Source organism: Theobroma cacao, chromosome 7 (assembly GCF_053813885.1).
Source record: "Theobroma cacao isolate CCN51 chromosome 7, ASM5381388v1, whole genome shotgun sequence".
Lineage (NCBI taxonomy): Eukaryota > Viridiplantae > Streptophyta > Magnoliopsida > Malvales > Malvaceae > Theobroma > Theobroma cacao.
In genome coordinates this window covers 6,790,387-6,814,119 of record NC_142645.1, presented here as the reverse complement: position 1 = coordinate 6,814,119, position 23,733 = coordinate 6,790,387, and the positions used below count along the sequence as shown (strand labels likewise).

General features: G+C 33.9%; 2 protein-coding genes across 6 annotated transcripts; one reads left to right on the top strand and one right to left on the bottom strand.

Moving 5' to 3' along the window:
• Positions 1 to 6,108: 6,108 nt before the first annotated feature.
• Positions 6,109 to 10,514, bottom strand: LOC18594122 (sodium/calcium exchanger NCL2-like). Of its 3 annotated transcripts, XM_088807894.1 has the most exons (10): positions 9,948 to 10,057; positions 9,380 to 9,434; positions 9,046 to 9,264; positions 8,705 to 8,886; positions 8,172 to 8,317; positions 7,825 to 8,089; positions 7,562 to 7,707; positions 6,922 to 7,180; positions 6,518 to 6,817; positions 6,109 to 6,433 (listed from the first exon to the last, which is right to left on the bottom strand). In XM_088807894.1, exons 2-10 carry the CDS (start codon positions 9,384 to 9,386, stop codon positions 6,185 to 6,187), a joined length of 1,773 nt encoding a protein of 590 aa, XP_088664020.1. In that variant the 5' UTR covers positions 9,387 to 9,434; positions 9,948 to 10,057; the 3' UTR covers positions 6,109 to 6,184. The 3 variants fall into 3 exon arrangements, with proteins under 3 accessions (XP_088664020.1, XP_017979748.2, XP_088664019.1); XM_018124259.2 differs by lacking the exon at positions 9,380 to 9,434 and having other exon boundaries at positions 9,948 to 10,514; XM_088807893.1 differs by lacking the exon at positions 9,380 to 9,434 and having other exon boundaries at positions 8,837 to 8,886; positions 9,948 to 10,513.
• A 9,772-nt stretch (positions 10,515 to 20,286) lies between these two features.
• Positions 20,287 to 22,970, top strand: LOC148761576 (glutamate receptor 3.2-like). 3 transcript variants are annotated; one of them, XM_088808411.1, is made up of 3 exons: positions 20,287 to 20,771; positions 20,943 to 21,752; positions 22,341 to 22,970. In XM_088808411.1, exons 2-3 carry the CDS (start codon positions 21,384 to 21,386, stop codon positions 22,728 to 22,730), a joined length of 759 nt encoding a protein of 252 aa, XP_088664537.1. In that variant the 5' UTR covers positions 20,287 to 20,771; positions 20,943 to 21,383; the 3' UTR covers positions 22,731 to 22,970. The 3 variants fall into 3 exon arrangements, 2 of the variants coding, with proteins under 2 accessions (XP_088664537.1, XP_088664536.1); XM_088808410.1 differs by lacking the exon at positions 22,341 to 22,970 and having other exon boundaries at positions 20,943 to 21,406; XR_016027519.1 differs by lacking the exon at positions 20,287 to 20,771 and having other exon boundaries at positions 21,616 to 21,870; positions 22,341 to 22,478.
• Positions 22,971 to 23,733: the final 763 nt, after the last annotated feature.

The window sequence follows — 23,733 nt, the reverse complement described above, 5'->3', positions numbered from 1 at the left end:
CACTTTACATGGTGTAAAGGGGGTTCTTGTGATAGGGAGAGGAAGCGTTGCAAACAAGTAAAATGATGTGCCAGAGGCGGCAGAGAGGAAGATTGAAGCAGTTCCTGAAGTACTAAGTGCTGTGACAGGTGGAAGACAATAAGAAGAGACTTAAAGAGACTTAGAGAGTACAAAATAATTAGAGAGAGAATTTAGAGAGAGAAGCTCTCAAGTTGAGAATGTGTTAGCTTGGAGGGGGAGAGAAGAGTCCTCCCAAATGAATTGTGAGGCTCTATATATAGTGCTAAAAGTAACGGTTACATAAAAATAGGCTTTAATGCGCATAATGAATGACATTATTATGAAGAATATTAATGTAAGTAACCGTTACTGTAATTGGATGTAGTAAGACTTGTTCTCAAGTAAAGGTAATATAAAAGATGTGTACAAGAATAGGTACAAGAGAATAAGCTGTACGAGAATAGGTATAAGAGAATAAGCTGTACATGAATAAGTATACGAGAACAAGGTAAGAGAGTGAAACACTTGTACTTCAGGAAAGAGTTAAGAGAAAGACCTCTTAACTACCTCCATATCTGAGCCACCAAGCCAAACTCTCTGAAACATTCCAAGATGAAAGTAACTCATGAACCCTGCCACTTATTCTGAGCTACTTTCACTGTCATCCAAGTGAAGCGGTTATTTTATTCAAAGTGGTTGTTCTACTTGTATTAGTTATTCCATATGGAGTAATACTTTACTTTTTTTAATTGTTCTGCTTTAAGTAGTACTTGAAGTAGCGCTTCACGTATTCTGCGTGAAGTAGCGCTTCACTTGTTCTAGTTATTCTGCGTGAAGTAACACTTCACTTGTTCTGGTTGTTCTCTATATAATATTATGTTGTAACATAATTATTTAGAGTAACAGTATTAACCAAAATCTAGTATCTACACATGGTTAAAAGAACACATGACTTGCCTTGGTTGGTGTTGGGAGACTTTAACCAAGTCATTTCTTCTAACGAAAAATTTGGAGGAAATGGAGTGATTTGGACAGCTTTCAATCTCATGACCAACTGTATGAAGAATTGTAATCTTTTTGACTTTGGTGCTTCAGGTCCTAAATATACATGGTGGAACAAGAGGGTTGGCTCATCTTTCACCAAAGTCAGGTTAGATAGAGCTATTGCTAACGAAGCAAGAAGTGATAATTACCCTTCTGCAAAAGTATTGAACGTTCCCAGAACTCATTCGCACCATCATCCGGTTTTGGTTCGGTGCAAAAATATAGCTCTAAATGAACAGAAAATTAATACTTTTAGGTTCGAAAGAGCCTGGATGGCACATCCAGAATTTGTTGACTTCATTAAGGAGAATTGGTCCTTTAATGAACATAACATTTTCACTTCCTTGAATATTATTGCAAAAGCTTTGAAAAGATGGTGTTATGAATCGTTTGGGGATATTTACAAGCAGAAAAGGAGGTTGTTAGCAAGACTCAAAAGGAATTCAAAAGAAATTAGATTCTAGCCCGAATGATTTTTTGCAAAATTTAGAGGTAACTTTGGTCGAAGAATTTAACCTTCTGCTCTATCAAGAGGAATTAATGTGGCAGCAAAAATCTAAAGTTGATTGGATTAAATTCGGAGATAGCAATTCAAAATTCTATCATGGCATAGTGAAGGGGAGGCAGAGGAGAAAGAAAATTGTGACTTTGAAGAGAGATGATGGTTCCTGGTGCTACGACCAAGAAGAACTAAAGAGGATGGCAATTCACTATTATTTGAATTTATATACTGATGACGGTATCTCGACCCAGTTACCTGAAAACTTGGATTGGTGGTTAGATGTTAACGTAAAGGAAGAACTTTCAAAGCCTATCACTCTTCAAGTAGTGAAGAATGCCTTATTCGATATGAACCCCAATAAGAGCCTGAGCTTCGATGGTTTTCCTACAGGTTTCTTTCGATATGAATATTGGGGGAGATTTGGTGAAGTTTGTACAAAAGGCATTTAGTTCAGGTACCTTTCCACATGAGTTAAACCACACTCTAATCACACTTATCCCTAAGATAGAAGGACCGGAGATGTTAACGCAGTTTTGCTCCCTATCAGTTTGTGTTCAGTACCACTGAAGTTGATTAGCAAAACACTAGTAGATTGCTTCAGGCCTTTATTAGATTAAATTGTTGGACAGTCATACTAGGAAGACAAGCTATGGATAACATAATTATTGCTCGAGACGCCATTCATACAATGAGAACTATAAGGAGAAAAAATGGAGTCTTGGCGATCAAAATAGACTTAGAAAAAGCATATGATCGTGTGAAATGGAGCTTTTTGCAGTAGGTGTTGGAAGAGATTGGTCTGCTTAGTTCTTGGATTACTTTAATTATGTATATAGTGCGCACACTTGAGAATTCTATTTTGTTAAATTATTTTAATTTAATTTTGTTATTAAATATTAACTAAGTCTTTAATTTTTAATTATATTTTAATAATTTTTATAATTAGTTTATTTTTAGTGAGTCATTTTAATTTTATGTTTATTTACTTTAATTTGACTATTATTTATTAGTTTTTATACTTATGTAGGATTTAAAGGAATTAGGTTTAATTTTGAAAAGTAAGGTATTTGAAGGACCTAGAATTCTACTTGTATACACTTCAGTTTTTTGACCATAACTCACACTCCAGATATCCAAATGATGTGATTCTTGTGCCATTAGAAAGCTAAGAGATAGAGCTACAACTTTAATGAAATCACTTTGCTTAGTTTTGCCTTGAAGATAGAGAAAATCATGTCGAAAAATGACTAGGCATATTGCTATGAAAATGGCAATTTTAAAGATGACATTTGATGTTTGGACCTCATTGCACCTTTAAGCAAAATAATGATATTTTCTAAAGCATTTAACCATATATAATAATGAAAGTAAGCTCTAATATTAAAAAAAATTCCATCTTATCATTTTTTAACCATAATACTAGAAAAATATCAATATTCATCAATTGTGTAAAACATTTAAAACTTATATTTATGAATATGTATTCATTGAATGGCGATTATTTATATATTTTTTGTTATAATTAGTTGTAAGATTTATTCAATTTATAAATAAAAATATTAATTGCATTGAAGGATTTCATTAAAAATATTTTTTAATTTTAATAGTATTGAATAATTTAAATATTAATATTTTAAGTTAATTTTTTCAAAATTAAATATTTTTATTTTTTTAATATTTTAATTAAATATTAATATTCATCAAAATTATTATGCTAACTTTAGTATAAGAGCAGTTTTTCTGTTTTTTGGAAAATGTATTACGCCTCTTATTTTAGTATAAGGGCGTAAGACATTTTAAGTGGTCAATGAGTATTTTTTTTATTGACTCGTAAAATGTTTTACATTTGAAATAAATTTTCCATATTCCAAACAAGTATAAGTTCATAAAATATTTTACGTCAAAATAAATGGACCCTTAAATCCCAATTTCACACTAATACAAAAGTCGATGTTAGATTTATGATTTCCTCTAAAATTGTAACATATAATCTCATCCAACATTTTGCTTTCAATTGGGACTCCGTTGCATTTTCTCATTCTATGTAGTGGAATGATGATGAATATATAACAAAATGGAATGATTTCTCCCCACTTTGCTGGACCACCAAAAGTTTTAGATGGTGGCCTGGACAAGTTTCCCAAAATAATGTTGTTGAATGTTGATCACATGCAATTTCACATTGACAGTTTGGTAAGGTTTCACACTCTTCGATATATACAAATTTTACGTTAAAAGAGAAAAAGTGATGCAAATTTCAAACTAAAAACCCAAAAAAAAATAAAAATGGATGGCTTAGATAAATTGGGTTAGGTGTGGAATGAGGGGGACATTGCAACTGCATGCCTACTTTGTGGCCTTCAATTTGCCTTTATTAGAAGGAAATGGTGGAAGTGTTGGTCAGTAACATTTCCTTATCTCTCTAACTACTACAGAGTAAATCATTACAGAGAGTAAATATCTAATGCATGTGAAATGGACCAAAGAAAGTGAAGAACAGAGAAGAATGAAGAAGAAGAAGATTAGTCAAAAAGGAAAATTACTCAGCCAACGACATTTCTGTTTCATTTCTATTTTAAATTCAGCGTTTCACTAAAGTCATGAACTGAAATAAAAGACTAATAAATGAATTGGTAAAGTTATAGTGAACACGTGTAGCCTCCAAGTGACTGCGTCTTCTTCCTCCTTTGCACCAAATTCCATTGAAAGTTAAAGTTGAAATTAATTCTACCAGATTGGGATCAAATTCTTCAATACACCTCCTCGGTCTCTATTTGGTAAACTCCCAATCTAGTTCTTAGAAATTCAAACCTTTCCTTGCTTAAATCTTTAGTAAGGATGTCTGCCAATTGAAGATTAGTATGACAGTATTCAAGTTGAATTTCACCTTCCTTTATTGCTTCTCTTAAAGTACGGAATTTGACACGGATGTGTTTAGTTTGATCGTGCTGCGTAGGGTTTTTGGTTATTACCATAGCCGACTGATTATCAACCTTTAATAGTGTGTCTTTGCCTTGATTGAAGCTTAAACCAGACAAAATCTTTCTCAGCCATTGAGCATGGTTCGCAGGAAGTAGTAGCAATATATTCAGCCTCAGTTGATGATTGAACTACTACTTGTTTTTTTTTAATTCTAAGAAAAAACTGCTCTACTAAAGGAGAAATAGAATCCACTTATGCTTCATGAATCATCAATTGAACTTGCCTAATCACTATAACTATATCCGTGAAGTTCACTGCTTTCTTTCTTACTATACCTCAAGCCAAAGTTCAAGGTTCTTTTGATGTACTTGAGAACCCGTTTTGTAGTGGTGAAATGCAACACTGATGGAGATTGCATGAACTTGGATAACAGACTTGTTGCAAACATTATGTCTGGTTGACACGTGGCTTTAACAGCCATTCAATAACTTTGTAACTAAAACGACATGGACACCAGTGTATAAGTAAAACAGCAACTATGAGCTAGACGACACCAAATTCAGGGGTTCACTAAAGCTATAAACTGAAATAAAAAAACTAATAAATGGATTAGTAAAGTTATAATGAACATGTGTAGCCCCCACGTGATTGTTTTTTCTTCCTCCGTTGAGGTTGATTGTTCCCGCCAAATTCCATTAAAGACTAAAGTTGAAATTGTTCTACCAGATTGTGATCAAATTCTTCAACACACCTCCTTGGTCTCTGTCTTGTAGACTCTCAGTTTAGTTCTAAAAAATTCAAACCTTTCCCTGCTTGAGCCTTTAGTAAGGATGTTTGCCAATTGAAGATCAGTATGACAATATTGAAGCTGAATTTCCCATTCCTTTACTGCTTCTCTTAAGGCATGGAATTTGATATGGATGTGTTTAGTTCGACCATGCTGCATAGGGTTTTTGGTTATTGCTATAGTCAGTTGATTATCAACCTTCAACAGTGCGTCTTTGTCTTGATTGAAGCTTAAATTAGACAAAATCTTTCTTCGCCATTGAGCATGGTTAGCAGTTAAAACAATAGCAATATATTTAACCTTAGCTGACGATTGGGCTATTACTGCTTGCTTTTTTGAAAGAAAAAACTGCATTATCAAACGAGAAATAGAATCTACTTGTGCTTTTTGAGACACCAATTAAACCTACCCAATCACCATCACTATATCCCTGAAGTTCACTGCTTTCTTTCTTACTGTACCTCAAGCCAAAGTTCAAGGTACCTTTGATGTACTTAAGAATACGTTTTGCAGTTGTGAAATGCAACATTGATGGAGATTGCATTAACTTGGATTAAAGACTTGTTGCAAATATTATGTCTGCTCAACACGTGGCATTAACAACCATTTAACAACTTTGTAACTAAAACGACATGGACACTAGCATTTAAGTAAAACGGAAACCATGAGCTAGACGACACCAAATTCAGCGTTTCACTAAAGCTATAAACTGAAATAAAAAGCTAATAAATGGATTGGTAAAGTTATAGTGAACACGTGTAGCCTCCACGTGACTGCTTCTTCTTCCTCTTTTAAAGTTGTTTGTTCCCGTCAAATTCCATTAAAGACTTAAGTCGAAATTAATTCTACCAGATTGAGATCAAATTCTTCAACATAATATGATTAAATTAATTTGCTTTAAAATTCCAAATCATTTTAAGTATTATCTTTTAAACATAATCTAAAACATCAATAAGAACATAAACTAGAAGCAAGGAGAATGGATAAAAAAGAAATGATAGGAATGACATCCATAAAGGAAAGGTTGAACGAAAGCTTGCAATGAGACCCATCACCCCACATACCAACAGCACAGCTAGCACTTCGCCAGAAAATTCCCATGTCAGTCCTCTTGCATAGACCAAGGCTATCAGCACAGAAAAGCCAAGAGTATTGTTCATGAACACTCCTCCATAAATCTGCATTTTTCCATAGACTTTATGTGTTAAGAAATCTAATATTTGGGCAATACAACAATGGTCTTGATAAGGGAAAAAACAGACCTCAGAAAATGTCAAGGAAGTAGTTCTTGGCTTCTTACGCCGAGCAGCACTGATTGCTGAAGTTGCTGCCCGAGCATTGGTCGCAAATGGCACCAAAATGAATGAGGTGAAGAACGATGGTATGCCTGCAGCCTCTGAAAAACTTTGAACGCTATAAATCAAAGGCTCTGCTAGAACTGCCAAGATAATAATTCCAATCACCATATACATTATGGCCTTAATCCATGCCCATTTTGATGCATCAACAACTCCATTGCTACTCTCTTCATCCACCAATTTATCTGTTTCTTCCCAAGTTTTCTACATAATTACAAAAGTTATCCTCAGATATTGTTACAAAATGTAGGATGAAAGAAGTGTTAGTACATGACATGGTTAATGGCATGAATTTGGTAGCAACTCACTAGGTAGATATCATCTTGAGACTCAAATGATGATGGAGAAGCTTCTTTTTCTGATGTTTTAAGCCATTTTGAAATTCCAATGACGAACTCTTGTTGATCTATTCGCCGATCTCCACTTGTGTCAAGTTCTTCAATTACCTTTGTAACAACCTCATTTGCATCTAAAGGAACTTGACCGAACTTGACATCCGAGATTAGTTCCTTCAGTTCATGTTGCGATATGCAATTATCTCCATCACTATCAATTTTCTCGAACAACCTATTACATAGTTTTTATGTTTGGAATGATTAGTACTATGAACTGAAAGCAAACTACTAAACTCAGTTTCGAAAACAGCACTAGTTGTATTACGAGAATATAAACAAGACCAGACTGTGCAAGCTTGGGCTTACAGCACAGATCGATACATAAGCACCACTCTGAGGGCAATCGAATTCCCATAAATATCTTACTTTACCTGCAAGTCTCAGATCCTGCAACGATTCAAGGCCCTAGACTAAGACTAAATTATTGTCATGGATGAGAGCAAATTTATAAGCAATTGAGCTATCAATACAAGTGGAGAAGGAGACTTGAACAATGTCTGCAAAACTCAGTTGCTATAAGAGGAAGAAATCGTTACAGAAATGGCCTTATTACCTTCTAATTGCAGCTGTATTGGGTTTGCCATCTTCTGTGAGAAGGCTTCCTATACGATTTTCTTTGGAATAAGTTAACATTGCTGACATTAAATTTTTCTTCATTTCTCGTTCTTTTCTTTTATTCTCTATCCAAGGTTGAAATACCTGCACATGCATTCAAGGGACAGGCACCACCCATACTTGTACTGTTAGAACCTAGACTTATAAACATACATAACTTTAAGCAAAATCATGGGCTGAATTGGCTTGACTCCTCTTTACCCTATAGATATCTCTCAATGATTTTTGAGAGTAATATCGCTTGTCCATTGCTTTCTTTGCTTCGTCCAACCATTTCGTGAACCCATTGACGAATTCATCTTTAGTTATTTTTTGGTCACCATCAAGGTCAAATTCTTTCATCACTTCTTCTATTGCTTTCTCCTTATTGATATGTGATCTTGTGAACTTGACTTCCAGAAGTAGTTCTTTAAGTTCTGAAGATGATATGTAGTCATCGCCATCTCGGTCTATTTCCTCGAATAGCCTGCAACGTGCAATGTTTATCATCCCTTTTAAAAGCATTTGCAATAGCTTAAATAAGACATTTTAATTTGATGATAACTCACCTCCTTATAACATATACATTTGGTGACCCATCACGAGTTAGGATCCTTCCTATGGCATGTTTTTGCAGATGTTGAAGAATTTTTAATATTAAATGTTCATGTTTCACAAATTCCAATCTCCTCTTTTGAATCCACGGCTGAAAAATCTGCAACATCGCTCAAGAGGGCAAACTCCAGTCAATAAAAAGAAGAGTGAAGGTCATTTTTAAAGTGACTTTATTGCAAAGGTTATTTCTCATTTCCTCTTAAAATTATAGTGAAAGTCATTTATGAAGTGACTTTATTACGAAGGTTATTTCTCACAATTTCATCTAAAAAAAACAGAGCATGTTTAAAAACACCTCCCCAACTTGCTATACTAAAGTAAAGTACAATGGGTGGTAACCCTCATTTCTCCCTTTATTCACCTCCTGCCAGCATGCCTAGACTAAAACTTGAACTTCTAATTTTCTCAGAGGCGATTAGTTAGAGGGCAGAAGAGAATTCTTTTTCCCTTTTTTTTTATTGTAATATAGAATTGGGGAATCCCATACCTGATAGAAGAAGTACAAGAGTAAGAATATAACTGAAATGGTAAGAGCAATCAAGATCACTACTTGCTTTGCAGAAGATGTAGGAATCATATTCAAGAGCTGAATGATAAAAAAGGGTATCACAGAGAAAACCATGATCCTGGCTGTGTAGCTGGTCTCCTGGTCTGTGATAATTCCAAAACCTACATATAACCGATAAAATTAAGTTCATTAACAGGAGACATATATGTCTGAAAACCTTGTTTTACAGCTCCCTATTTATTTATTTATTGAAATGGATTCCTAAATTCTAAGTCCATGACCAAAATAACATAGAAAAAAGTGGTGGATTGAGCTTATACCACTAAGAGAGTGTAGCAATCTGTTGCATGATAAAATTCTAGAGTTCGAATTGGTAGAGAGGATGGAATACTCTGCTCCATTGGAAAGATCATGACTGCCAACAATCAAACAAGTTCCCCAAATGATTGTTAGAAGCAAAATTGAAGAGCCAGCTAACAAGCCAACTCCAGTGTAAGCATACTCCTGAGCAACTTCCTTGGTGTTCATAAGTCCAGAAGCTGAAATGATTAATGGAAAATGTGATTAGTTTCCGTACAGATGAGTTGACTTTTAGCCAGCTAAATTAATATTTCTGGATAATTTACTTACTCCATAAGCTAGCTAGCTAGTTACCTTGCATTGCAACAAAAAGATAGTTGCTTGCGTGCACGGTAGATTGCAGCCACAGCTAGACAGGAAAGCAATTAAGAATATGATATTTTTAATTAGTTTGAAGATCAACATAATTATGTAAGTATGTCATAGTTTTGGTGATAGCCTTTCGGTAATTTGCGTGTTAATCCCAAGTCTTAGCTGGTGATTAATACTCTACTTTGATTACCTATTCTTGGTTGCGTTTATCAGAAGTAGTCTCCTTTGACCTGGCCAACTAGTCTAACTACCAACAATAATTTTTGGTGGAAAATATATGAATCTGATCACAATTTGCTACAGTATTCCATTGCTCAATCAACGTTCATATGTACCAAAACAAAAGTAAGAGACTGCACTCTTAATCATCGAAATGTCTCTTTGCAGAGGGAGTTTTGATTTCGGCATTGCTTGAACAGGTCTGATGTTCTTGTGTTTATATTGAACTTAAACCAGAAGTTGTATTGTCAGTTGAGAGAAAATGACCAACTCTAGCAGAAATTACGTTACCATGACAACTAGATCAAGGATGTGAAAGAAAGCAGCGTACCGAGGAGTATCAAGGCCTCAGGGAGGGCACTAAGGATTTGAAATGCACTTGCACCGAAGAAACCAGGGCCAAGAATCTTGAACATCTGCTCACCGCCTGAAGCCAAATAGGATTCTCCATGGAAAAGTAGATACTCGTACACCAATATCAGGAAGAGATGCCCGTAAATACTATTTGAACAAGGCAAGAAGCCATACATCTGCTCACAGTACTCCTCAGAAGACTCCATTTCCTTGAGAAACAACCCGGAGGAATGGCTGGCCTGAACAGGATCATCATCACCATCAATTCCATCTGAAACCAATTGACTCGAGCTCTGCGGAAGAGAACGAGCTTCAACAGCAATGATTACTAAGGAAAGAGCTACAAGAAAGCATATAGCTTTTGCAATGTTCCTCATTTTTCTTGGTGCTAAATTGAAGGAAATGGTGGATGAGGAAAGTCTGCAGAGATTTGTAGTGAAGTTTTCAAGCCAATGCTTGTTGCCCAAAAATTTTAACAATTAATAGTTTATCTTAACATATGTCAATTTCTACAAGTCAATCTTTTAATATTGAATTTCATATCCAGAAAAAGAAAAAAAAAAACAAGGCAAAATTTCTTGATTAATCATGATTTATATCCTACAACAAACTTATTCAACCAATTCTACAACTTAGTATATAAAATAATGTATTTTATTAACATATTGTTGTTTGTACTTACATACTTGTTCTTCTATGTCATGCGAACATCAACTTGCATGGATATTATCATACGACTAAATGTTAATTAAGGGTCAAATCCATTTGGGTACTAAGAAAATAAATAATATCTATAGCTTCGTGACTGCAACTTGAAATCCCAAACCTTCAAAGTTGAAGTTTCAAATGCTAATCCTTATAATTGATTATACGGTTGATTACTTATTTTCTCTTTGATCAAATTATACAATTAGTTTATGTATTTTGTCAAAATAGTGGATTTAATTAGTTTATGATAAATGCTTTCCAAGTACCAAATCTTGACTTCAAGGGTGGAGATTAAGGTGTTTGAAGCAATGATAGATACAAATTAGACTATGTTATATTCCGGATTAAGTAAAAAAAGGAGAAGAGGGTAAACTAAGATCATCAAAGGGCATCATGGCATATTCAAGCAAGTCTTCTTGGAGCATACATATCTATGTGTTTTTCTTTTTTCCTTTTCTTCTACTATGGTAGATATCTGTATTCTTTTGCTTTACAACTATATATGCACAACCTTTAATATTGCTGTAATAGTCAGGCTCTCCGTCTTTTTCCCTCTTTTTATTCTTCTTTGCTTTCTAATTTAAATTAAATTACAATTTAAGAATATAATTAGTTAATCATAACTTGAAATCAGGCATGGAAACCTGCCAAACTTTACTTTTGCAACATGAAAAAAAAAATTATGTTTCAATTTCAATAGGAGTTTAATAAAGAAAATAATTAAATTAATTGTAATTGATAATTAATTTGTAAAGAAAGTAATTTAATTCATAATAATTGATTAATCAATAATAAAATTGATAATCTAATTAGGAGTATTTAGATATATCATTTTTAACACTTTTGGAGTTCACACCTTTATATATAAAAGATATATATACATATGTGTATGTATGCTTGTCTGATTTGTAAACCTACTCATACACATTTCTTTGTTTTTTTAGGTAAATTTCACTTAATTTCTTGTAATTTTAACTTTTTTCATATGTCATGTTATAATATTTTTCTCAATTAGTACCCTTTGGATATATATATATATTTAATTGGTAACTTGTGGAGAAAGAGGTTAAGTTGTTAATTGTATCTAGCAAAATTACCAAAATACCTTTAATTCAAAGTTAGTTTATTTTTTCACATTTAAAGATATTTTCTTAATTTTTTTGAGTAAAAACATTTTAATATTTTTTGAAATAAAAATTATTTACAAGGTTCTAATTGAAAGAAAAAGATATCTGTAAAATACTACTTGAGAAAAAAGGAACTACAAGGTATTGTTGAGAAAAATTGAAAACATTGGGATTGTTTGCGAAGTTTTTTTTTAGTTTAAAATTTGAGATGGCATAGAATTTGGGCTTTGGAGTAATTAACAAGGCAAATATAATTTTTATGAAAATAATAATAATAATAATTTAAGTATGAGACAAATTAGAGTTCGGAATAAAAAAGTTAAGGTAATTTCTCTTTCTTTTATATGTATTTATCTTTATCATACACAATTCTCTTGTACAACCTTTTTCAATTATTATTTGTAGTAAATAATTTTTTAAAAAAAGAGAAAATTAAAAATATAGATATATGTACAAAATGTCAAATCGAAGTCTATATATTACTTATGAATATAGCATTTTTTTAAAAAAATGAGGTCGTGCTAAAAAATAGTTAAATTGTCTTTTTTTATCTTTATTACAAATTAATTAGATTCACATATATCACTTTATATTGAATATAAAATTTATTTCTAACTATATCTTGACATACACTAAAATATTTCTTAGTAATTATCGAAATTTACATGAAAGATCTAAGAACTTATTAGTTTGGATTTTCAAATTCAACTAATTTCATATATATTTTCGACATATACTAAAATTTTTTACCGTAATTGTTAAAATTCACACAAAAGATCTAAGTGTTATGAATAAATGAATGTGTCCATTGAATCTCCCAACCCTTTAAGTTCCATTCATAATCAATGTATATATTTATGATGGTTCATCACTACTTTCATTAATACTATGTAACCCCCACATCTATCTAACCTTATAAATAGGGCTTTGTACTTGATGAAAAATTACAATAAATAATAATCAGAAATAATGAGATATGAACCAAAAATTCTTCTCTCATGAGAAATGAACCAATTCTTGTTTAAATTATTTTCTTAGCATATCTTTCTTTATATTTTATATCACGTTATCAGCACAAGTCTCTAAAGTTGTTAATACAAGTGACAACTGAAGTTGTCAATATAAGTACAAATAGGAACCATCAAGAAGAAGAAATATGTCTGTTTGATTGATAGTGCAACGACACATACCATTCTTCGCGATAAGCAATTTTTCTCGACTATGACATTATGTAAGGAAAATGTCCATACAATATCAGGTCCTGTTGGGATTATCAATGGCTCAAGGAATGCCACAATTGTTCTACCAAATGGCATCACTTTGCATATTGAGGATGCATTGTTGAGCAGTAGATCGGAGAAGAATTTACTTAGTTACAAAGATGTACACCATAATGGGTACCATCTTGAGAAAATTGGTGAGCAAAATAAAGAATTTCTTTACATCACCTCATATAAGATGGGCCAGAAGACCATCCATGAGAAGTTGGAAGCTTTAACTAAAGGATTGTATTGTGTCCTTATTAGAGCTATTGAAATCTATGCTACCATGTCTTGGAGACTGATAAATCTCAATGAGTTTGGCCTTTGTCATGATCGTCTAGGTCACCCGAGAGCTACGATGATGAGTAGGATAATCCAAAATACTAAAGGACACCCTTTAAAGGATAAAAAGTTTTTACTGTTCAAGGATTATACTTGTGAAGCATGTTCACAAGGAAAACTCATTACTAAACCTTTTATGACAAAGGTTAATCTTGAATCCCCTTCCTTCTTGCAAAAAATCTAGGGTGATATTTATGGACCAATTGTCACAACCTAATCTCGGACCATGACCAATGCATAAGCCCAATAGGCATAGCCCAATAGGCCTAAGTAAGCCTTTCTATATAAACCTGTTCATTAGTCCATCTACCACACCTTATTCTTTAAGATCCATAATTCATAATTTTCAATACTAATTTCTTCAAGAATAAATCATGATAACCAAGCATATATTATCCTTAATCTCACAATTTACATTAAAACATCCATATACACATGCAAAAGACCTTTGACTACCAGCGAAGTGACTCTGGGTGTGGGTACTATTATTGAGTGCCATGGTAAACTTATCGAAAAATGAGTATGAGGAGGCACCTCAATCTAGGATCCAACTACCTTCGGATCTGAAAACCAAAATATGAAGTTGAAAAGAATGAGTATAAACCCAGTGAGTGAATATAGGAAGGGAACAAGCAAACGATATATAAGGTTTTATTTAACACTATGCACTTATGTTAGGAATAATGCAATTTATTTTCAAAACCAAACCCGGTGCTATGCTGTCCTTTAAACCATTTTGAAAACATTTAGGAGTTCCAACCTTCAACATTCAATGCAATCACATTACATTTCTCACACATCCCTACTTTATGATGTATGTACACGTGTATAAGCATATATATATATATATATATATATTCTCAGATATGCGTTACAAATATTTTATCTCATTCTCAAAAATATTCAACATGGTCCGGTACATGCAGCCGCCAACCTCAACACAAGTCATATGCACTCCTACACCGCATATAGCTATTATTGTCATATGCACTAGTTACATAATCCAAATATTTTTGGTCATATACATGGTTACATAATCCAACTTCCAAGGAAAATAATATTAACTATCATACCACTAGTTACAACATCCCAAGATTCTCAATGTATCACACACCACAATTCACTTAGCAATTCAATACAATAATCCAAATATATGGTTCATCACATTAGACATTTATAGCATAAGGATATCACTCATCAAAGGCTTGTTCCCATACATATTTTAAAAGATTCAAATAAGTGTTTTCAAGTATTTTCTTCAAACACATATGCATTTCTTTCCAAAATATTTTTATATGCAAGTTCACTCACTTTTCTGATGCCACCTTACAAAACTAGCACCAATAAGACCTCAATCCAAGTTAAGTTTTGAAGCACTATTAAAACCTATATTTACCAATAAACAATAATAACCTCAAATATATCATAAATTTGAACTTAGTGATTATAATAAATATACACTAGATAAACTAAATTCTAACTTAATATTTAACCTAGAATTCTAGTCTAATTTACAAACCCATTAAACTAACTATTCAAATTTAAGGTTTCCTTACCTTGGTGAGCTTGGAGGTGTAAAAATCAACAAAGCCTAATATTTTCAAGAAATAGAAAATCTAAAAAAATAGAAAATATATTCTAAAAATGTAAAAAAATTTGAAAGTTTTAAAGCTGAAAATATTACCTTACTTAGCTACTTTTGATGAAATGTAGAGGTTTTAGAAGCCATTAGGCTAAGAAAGAAAAAGTAGAAAAAGTTGGCTTTAGTTGGCCGACCAAATGAAAAAGGAAAAATCAAAGAAGAAAGGCAAAAGCTTTTCACTTGGTCAAAAGTAAGGCATGGTAACAATTCTTCTCTCTTTTCTTTTTTTTTTTTTTTTATAAATTGACTTTGCATTTCCAATAATCCCATGAGATGGCTGACCCTTTTGATATAATATACATACTTTTCATTATTTTTGAAGCTTATAATTCACTTATTTAACACATGGCAAATTGCTCATCACTTTATTGGTCAAACATTAATTTAATTTAATTTTTATTTATTTATTTTAATTTTTTTCTTACTCTCCCCCACTTTGGCCATATCCAATTTATTGAAATCGACTTTCAATATTACACTGTCTTATTCACCTATCATCAATGAACTAATATTATTTTATAAAAAAATATTATTTTAATTATACATCGACTTCTCCACTTTCACAAAACTTTTCTCATCAATAATAGCCACAAGTCATCTTTATTGACACTTATTATCTTAATTTAATTAACATCCCAAGGGACAGGTGTTACACCAATACAACCTGTAAGTGGTTCATTTCGATATTTAATGGTATTAGTGGATGCATCCTGCAAATGGTCCCATGTTTGTCTATTATCTATGCGTAACGTTGCCTTTGCACGTTTACTTGTGCAGATTATAAAGCTTTAGGCACATTTTCCTAATTATCCAATTAAGAGCATAAGGATGGATAATGCTGGTGAATTTACATCAAAGAGCTTTAATGCATATTGTACTTCATTAGGAATCGAGGTTAAGCACCCGGTTCCATATGTTCATACTTAGAATAGATTGGCAGAATCCTTGATAAAATGCATCCAAATTATCGTTGGTACTCTATTATTGAGAACAAATCTTAATTATACAACATGAGGTCATGTTGTTTTACATGCGACGGCATTAATTAGATTGCGCCCCACTGCTAGTCTCCTGCAATCCCCCATGTAGTTGGTTCTTGGTTATGAACTAGATATTTCACATTTATGCACCTTTGGTTGCGCTGTGCAGGTGCTTGTAGCACCGTAAAAAAAGACTAAAATGGATCCCCAATGCCGTTTGGGCATTTATGTTGGGTTTGATTCACCGTCCATTATTAGGTTCATGAAACCAACGACGAGTGATCTTTTTACTGCCAAGTTCGTGGATTGTTATTTCGACTAGACAATGTTTCCATCGATTAGGATAATTAAGGCTTCCATGGCTGATAAGCAGAATCCAATTGAGATTTTCTCCTGAAATGAGAAAAATTTATCGCAATTGGACCCAAGAACTCCTGAATGTGAAAATGAGGTGTAGCGTATAATCCATTTACAAGATATTGCCAATAGACTTCCTGATGCATTTAATGATGCTGTCAAGGTCACGAAGTCTCATATTCCACTGTGAATGCTCTAGCTAGGATTGTTGCTCCTGAAAAACAAGTAGAAATGGATCAAAATGGTCCAATCTTGAAGTGTGGAAGATCGATAAGATCAAAAGACACTATTCCTCGAAAACAAAAGGGGAGGAATCACGAATCCACTCTAGAAGAGCCCATTGCCCCTAAAGAGGCACGAATTGCTCCAGAAGAGCCTATTGCCCCTGAAGAGGCACAAACCCATGAAAAAAATCATTGACCCCGAGAATATTGAGATTTTCAATACATATTGTAATGAGATTTAAGATCGAAATGAGATAATCATCAATGATGCTTTTGCATTCTCAGTTGCTCATTAGATTATGAACGATGACTATGAACCACGATCTATTATCGAATGTCGTCAAAGGCAAGATTGGCATAAGTGGGAGAAAGTAATTTGGGTTGAATTGGCTTTCTTAGCTAAATGAGAGGTTTTTGGTCTTGTAGCTCAAACCTCTGACCATGTAAAGCTCGTTGGATGTAAGTGGGTCTTTGTCCGAAAACGAAATGAGAAAAACGAGGTCATGAGGTATGAAGCCCGACTCATTGCCCAAGGCTTCTCCCAAAGACATCGGATTGATTATGATGAGACATATTCACCTGTGATGGATATGATTACTTTTCATTTCCTTATTAGCCTACTAGTTTCTGGAAGCTGAAAATGTGTCTTATGGACATTATGACGACATATTTATATGGTTCATTAGACTCTGATATTTATATGTAAATTTTTGAGGGATTAAAAATGCCTGAAGCATACACTCCCTGCAACTTATTCTCAACAAAGTTGCAAAGATCTTTGTACGAGTTAAAGCAATCCGGTCGCATGTGGTATCAATGTTTAAGCGAGCACCTAATTAAGGAAAGGTACAAGAATGATCCTATTCGCCTATGCATGTTTATTAAGAAATAAGAAATCGAAATTGCTATGATAATAGTTTATGTCAACGATATGAATTTGATTGGAACTCCATAAAAGTTATCTAAAATTGCTAAATACTTGAAACGTGAATTTGAAGTTTAAGATTTGCGTAAAACCAACCTTTATCTTGGTTTAGAGCTTGAGCACAAAGCAAATGGAATACTTGTTCATCAGTCAGCATATATTGAGAGATTGCTTAGACATTTTAACATTGACAAGGCTCACCTATTGAGCACCTCTATGGTTGTAAGGTTTCTTGATCCCGAAAAAGACCTGTTTCGTCTTAAAGAATCTGATGAGGAGATACTTGGTCCTAAAATACCATATCTCAATGTTATTAGGGCTTTGATGTACTTTGGCACAATGTACAAGACTGGATATTACTTTTGCAGTAAATCTGTTGGCCCACTTTAGTTTTGAGCCAATATAGAAACATTGGAATAGGATAAAGCATACCTTCCATTATCTTCAAGGAACCATATATTTGGGATTATATTATTCCAAGGATTCCACTAACTTTGGTTTAGTTGGATATGCTGATGCAGGATATAAATCTGATCTGTATAAGGCTCACTCTCAAACTAGTTATTTATTTTGCTATAACGGCACTGCCATTTCTCGGTGCTTTGTTAAGCAATCGCTAGTAGCTACATCCTCCAACCACTCTGAGATTATCACTTTATATGAAGTAAGAAGAGAGAGTGTTTGGTTGAGATCCGTTATAGCACATATTCATGATTCTTATTGTTTAACATCGGTTATAAATTCTCCCACTATAATTTATGAAGATAATGCTGCATATGTTGCACAAGTCAGGAGAGGATATATTAAAAGAGACAAGATTAAGTATATCTCTCTGAAATTTTTCTATACTCACGAACTTCAAGAAAGTTGACAAGTTAACGTCAAACATATTTGCTCCTCTAATAATCTTGCAGATCTTTTTGCCAAATCATTGCTAACGTTAACATTTGAGAAATTAGTATATGGCATTGGAATGAGGTGAGTTAATAGGATGCAAGATTAATTTGCCCTTGAAGTGGCAAAGTATCAAATGCCCCATAAATGGCAATATGCAGATTATGGACTATGCACTGTACTCTTTTCCTTTATGTCTAGTTTTTGTCCCACTAGGTTTTTCCGGCTTAAGGTTTTTAACGAGGTAGTTTGAAGCGTGTCTTGTGAAGCCTTGGAAATGGTGCTTCATCTAAGGGGGAGAAATTATTAAGAGTGCTATACTTTTTTTTTTCTTTCTGTCTGGTTTTTGTCCCACTGAGTTTTTCCGACGTAAGGTTTTCAATGAGCTAGAATTTTAAAACACTGTTTTCATGATACAATGGACATTCAAAGGGAAGTGTTATAAATAAATGAATGTGTCCATTGAATCTCCCAACCCTTCAAGTTCCATTCATAATCAATGTATATATTTATGATGGTTCATCAATATTTTCATTAATATTATGTAACCCCCACATCTATATAACCCTATAAATAGGGCTTTGTACTTGATGAAAAATTACAATGAATAATAATTAGAAATAATGAGATATGAATCAGAAGTTTTTTTCTCAATTCTTCTCTGAATTATTTCTTAGTATATCTTTCTTTATATTTTATATCACTAAGAACTTATTAATTAAAGGATAAAATACCTAAATCCCCTAAATTTTAATCGAAATTCTACATAATTTTTGAAATGGATACTCCATCCTAAAAAAAAATATCTTTCGATGAACATATAAATTTAGTCATTGATCAACCGTTAGTTTGATGATGTGATAATGTTGAAAAGATAATTTTAGTTTTTATTAATTTTAAAAATTACTATTATATAATTATTTTTGTAAAAAAATTTTAAGCCTATGTTCCTCAAGGAGGGAGCATCAAATTTGGCGCTTTCCAAGAAAAGGGGTGGCAAGGGAGCACATGTTATGGGATGGTCGGCTAGCGAATGGGAGCGCACTAGTTGGTCATATTGTTTGAAGAAAAAAAAGAAAACAAATTTTTTTTTAATATTTTAATATTTTTTATTAATTATTTTTGTATTTTTGGGTTTCATTGATTATTTCAAAAATTAATAAATTTATATAAAATTTTAATTAAAACTTAAAAATTTAAGTATTTTACTTTTAATTTAAACATTTTTAAACTCAAGTGATATCCAATATGTACCGAGCCTTTTCACCTGCTCCATGAGCTCGGAAGTCAAGAATATCATCGTCAAACCTCTCTCCTCGAAAAGGCCAAACTTATTGGCCGGTCCGAAGTCTAAGGCCAGCTTATGACGCCATGACCAAAAGAGCACATCGAATCATCTTCGCTGCATTTAACTCGGGAAGACTGAGATCCTTCCTTCTGTTCAACCACGAGGATTGACTAGAGGAAACTTACTTGACTAATTGTTGCATTCAAAAGCAGAAAATGAAAGAAATTAAGATGGAAATTCTCATAGTAATCTCCATCCACAAATTGTAATTGCGGTTAGTCTTAGATATAGACAGAAAATGGATATCAATTGAAGTTCAGACAGATTATGAACAATTTCTAGTAACTTCTTAACGAAGGCAAAAGGCTAATTAAATTGGTTTTCCAATTAATCTATGCAAACATTATTTACACATTGAACATCAGTTTTCCTTCAAGTAGAGACGATTCTAGCCGGCTTTAATACGCTCTGTGGAATATTGCTAACATGGCATTCTATTTAAATATTAGTCTTTGGGTCTTATTGCTGACTCTGATCTTGGAAAAGTGTTATATTACATGCAAATTTATGTGTATAAATAGGACAATAGGAAAGGATTAGCAGCTGTAGTTGTTGTAAAAATGGATACCCCATTTTCTCTATTCTCTTTATTGGCCTTGGTGTTGATGCTACTGCTGGAAACAGCAGCAGCTGGAAGTGTTGACATTGGGGCAGATCACCAGGTTAAGGGTATCATAGGTGCTATTGTGGACCACAGTCTTTCTATGAAGGACTTAGGGCAAGTCTTTTGGCCAGGAGGGTCTTCAAATACTCCAAGAGGATGGAATTTGCCAACAAATTCCAAACCGTTGAGAGTTGGTGTTCCTACTAGTTCCATTTTTAAAACTTATGTGGATATACAATATGACCAACTGAAAAATGAGACTTCTATCAGTGGCTTGGCTATTGAGCTCTTTAACAAAACTGTGAGGCTGTTGCTGTTCCCTTTGCCTTACGATTTGATTCCTTTCAATGGCACATACGATGAGCTGGTGATGCAAATTGATTTGAAGGTAAACTTCTCCTACTTTTTCATTCCTTGTAATGAAATTATACCTTTTTGAACCATAGATAATGATATATCTAGATGAACAAAAGAGTCTGTTGAAGCTATAACTGAGTATTGTAATTGATGTTGTTTTGCTATTCTAACACTGACCAATGCCATTCATGAGTGGAAGCAGAACTTTGATGCAATAGTTGGTGATGTAGCAATTATATCAAGCCGATACAAGTATGCAGAATTCACTCAGCCCTTCACTGAAGCAGGACTGGTAATGCTTGTTCCCCTTCAATTAAAAGCAAGCACCAGAACCTGGTTATTCATGAGGCCCTTCACAAAGGCCACGTGGTTTCTAATAGTAATCATAAATATCTACAATGGTTTTGTTGTGTGGCTAATAGAGCGACACCACTGCTTGGAGTTTAATGGCTCTGCATTAAATCAAACGGCAAGCCTGCTGTGGTTGTCCATCAGCACACTCTTCTCCTATCATGTTACTGTGATCTATTCTTAACCAGGATGTTAATTAAGATTTCATTAAATATGCACAGGCTAACATCAGTTTGTTTGTTTTTCTTTTGTACTCAACAAAGGGGAAAGGCTTCACAGCAATTTGTCGCGCATGACTATGTCGGTGTGGCTATTTGTGGCGCTAGTCCTTACTCAGATTTATACAGCTAACCTTGCCAGTGTACTCACTACTCAAGCACTTGAACCCACTGTGAGTGTCATTGAGTCCCTGCAAAAAAGCAATGCAGTGGTTGGTCACACCCAGGCATCATTTGTCAAGAGATATTTGGTAAATGTCTTGCACTTCAACCCCCGAAACATGAAGCATTATACATCCCCTGAAGCTCTTGCCGATGACCTTAGAAATGGAGCTGTAGCAGCTATATTTCTTGAATCTCCTGGGGCCAAGTTATTTCTAGCAAGATACTGCAATACCTTTACCATGGCTGGCCCAACATATAAAGTGGGAGGATATGGCTTTGTAATTCTTCTACTAACTTTCTTTTGCATTTCTATCTCCTTTTCAGTATTTGGCAAATTGCAACTTTCAAACAAGATCAACCTACAATCTCACAATGTAGCTGATTCTCTTTTATTTGGTAATTCAACAGTGTCTGGTAGCATTATGTTGTTATGTTTTCCCAGACCAAATTAAACAAGCTGCAGAACTAAACATCCTTATCATTGGATTGTTGCCTTTTAATTTATTTTTTTTTCCAATGGTTGGTCTGAGGAGGACAATGTAGAAGGTTAGAATGGGAGACTTGACAGAAAACTTGACCAGCTAGAGTTTTCTTTTTCCCCTCTGTTCTGGTCCAACTTAACCAATTTAGGGCTTCTTTTATTATTCTTTTAATCCTTGGAGTGAAAGGCTTAAAATTACTTGCAAGTTCCATGGTCATTGCCTGACTAGCTCAAGTAATTAATGAACTTCTTTTCATGGTTCAAAAGAGAGTTAGGCCTAAGTAGGCAATGTAACACCAACATGATCCAACCTCTAACAAGTTGCTTCCTTTACTTTAGGATGAAAACAGAGTATTGACAGTGTTTTCAACTGTTTGTTCGACAGGTGTTTCCGAAGGGATCTCCACTGCTTCACAGTGTAACCGAAGCACTACTAAATTTATCCGAAACCGGCAAGCTACGAGAACTAGAGAACAGCATGATTGCAGCTCAAAACTGCACAGAAGTGGGTATCCGTGAGGATATTAACAGTCTTAGCCCCGACAGTTTTTGGGCACTTTTCTCACTGACAGGATGCATTTCGACATTGGCACTCATAGTATATGTTGGTCATAGCAAATGGGAAAGCAATCATTCTATTTTTGCAAACTGGATCCTGATGATGTCTGTAATTAGAAGCTGGGCCAACACCCAGCCTAATAAGCTGTTCTCAAAGAATGTTAGAAAGGTCCCAGAAACACCTGCAAACACATTGCAATTATGGACTCATGTTTGAACATCGGAGTCATTGCATAGAAGATCAAACCTATTACTTACAGACTGTAGAAAAAATAGTTAAGTTCGTTCTTAGAATATAATATTCTGCTTTTTGTCCTTTAACCCCCACGATTCATTGAACAAAGTTAAGTGGTAAGTAATGACAAAGCCACCTACTAGTCAAGAGTGTAATATCAACATTCTCCTTTTTCCAAAAACCGACTTAAGACTCCTCTACTGTCTAAGCAGAACAGAACATATAGACCATTGAAGGGCAACATTTTCTATGAACTTAAATATTGTTTCTACTAATTACTAGTATCTTAGCAAGTATTTAATACAGTAAAGAGAAAACAAGGGAAACTTAATTTGATCGAAGAAAAATTCAATCTACTTGAATGAAATTGAGATGGAATTCTTAGTATCGAGGGAGAAAGAAATGCTATTCAATTGACGTTCAGAAAGGATGAATTTCCAAGTGACTTCTTGACAGGAACATGGAGATAATGCTAATAAGACCATTATATGCTACTGCCAGCAGGCCGGGAAATTTCTTGAGTTGTAGCAGATGGATTGGCCAAGACAGGGGTGATAAAAGTTTCGAACTTCAGAGCTTACTTTCAGAACCAACAGAGGGAGAGTGCATAAACGTCTCAGGTTTATGCATCGGTTATAGTCATTGGGTTAATTCTGGTGTTTGTTTTCTCTGTACGTTTCATTGTATTACTGATTAATAATTAAGAATGCTGCCATGCTTTGTTTTTCTGCACTTTAACTTCTGGACGTGGCAGGCCAATATCCTTTCGTAGCCCGCTATGCTTATGCATGGCGTGCATGAAATACCTTTTGTAAGTCTCCTCTCGCAGGATAACTACTTGTAGAAGCAAATCATTCATCAGATCATTCATCTGAAGAACAGAATAACAGCACTGCCATTACAGCTCATATGTGCTGAAAATCAGCCCCAAATCATCTCTACAGATAGTCTATAAATCAGCAGAAAATCATGTACAGACAAGTTC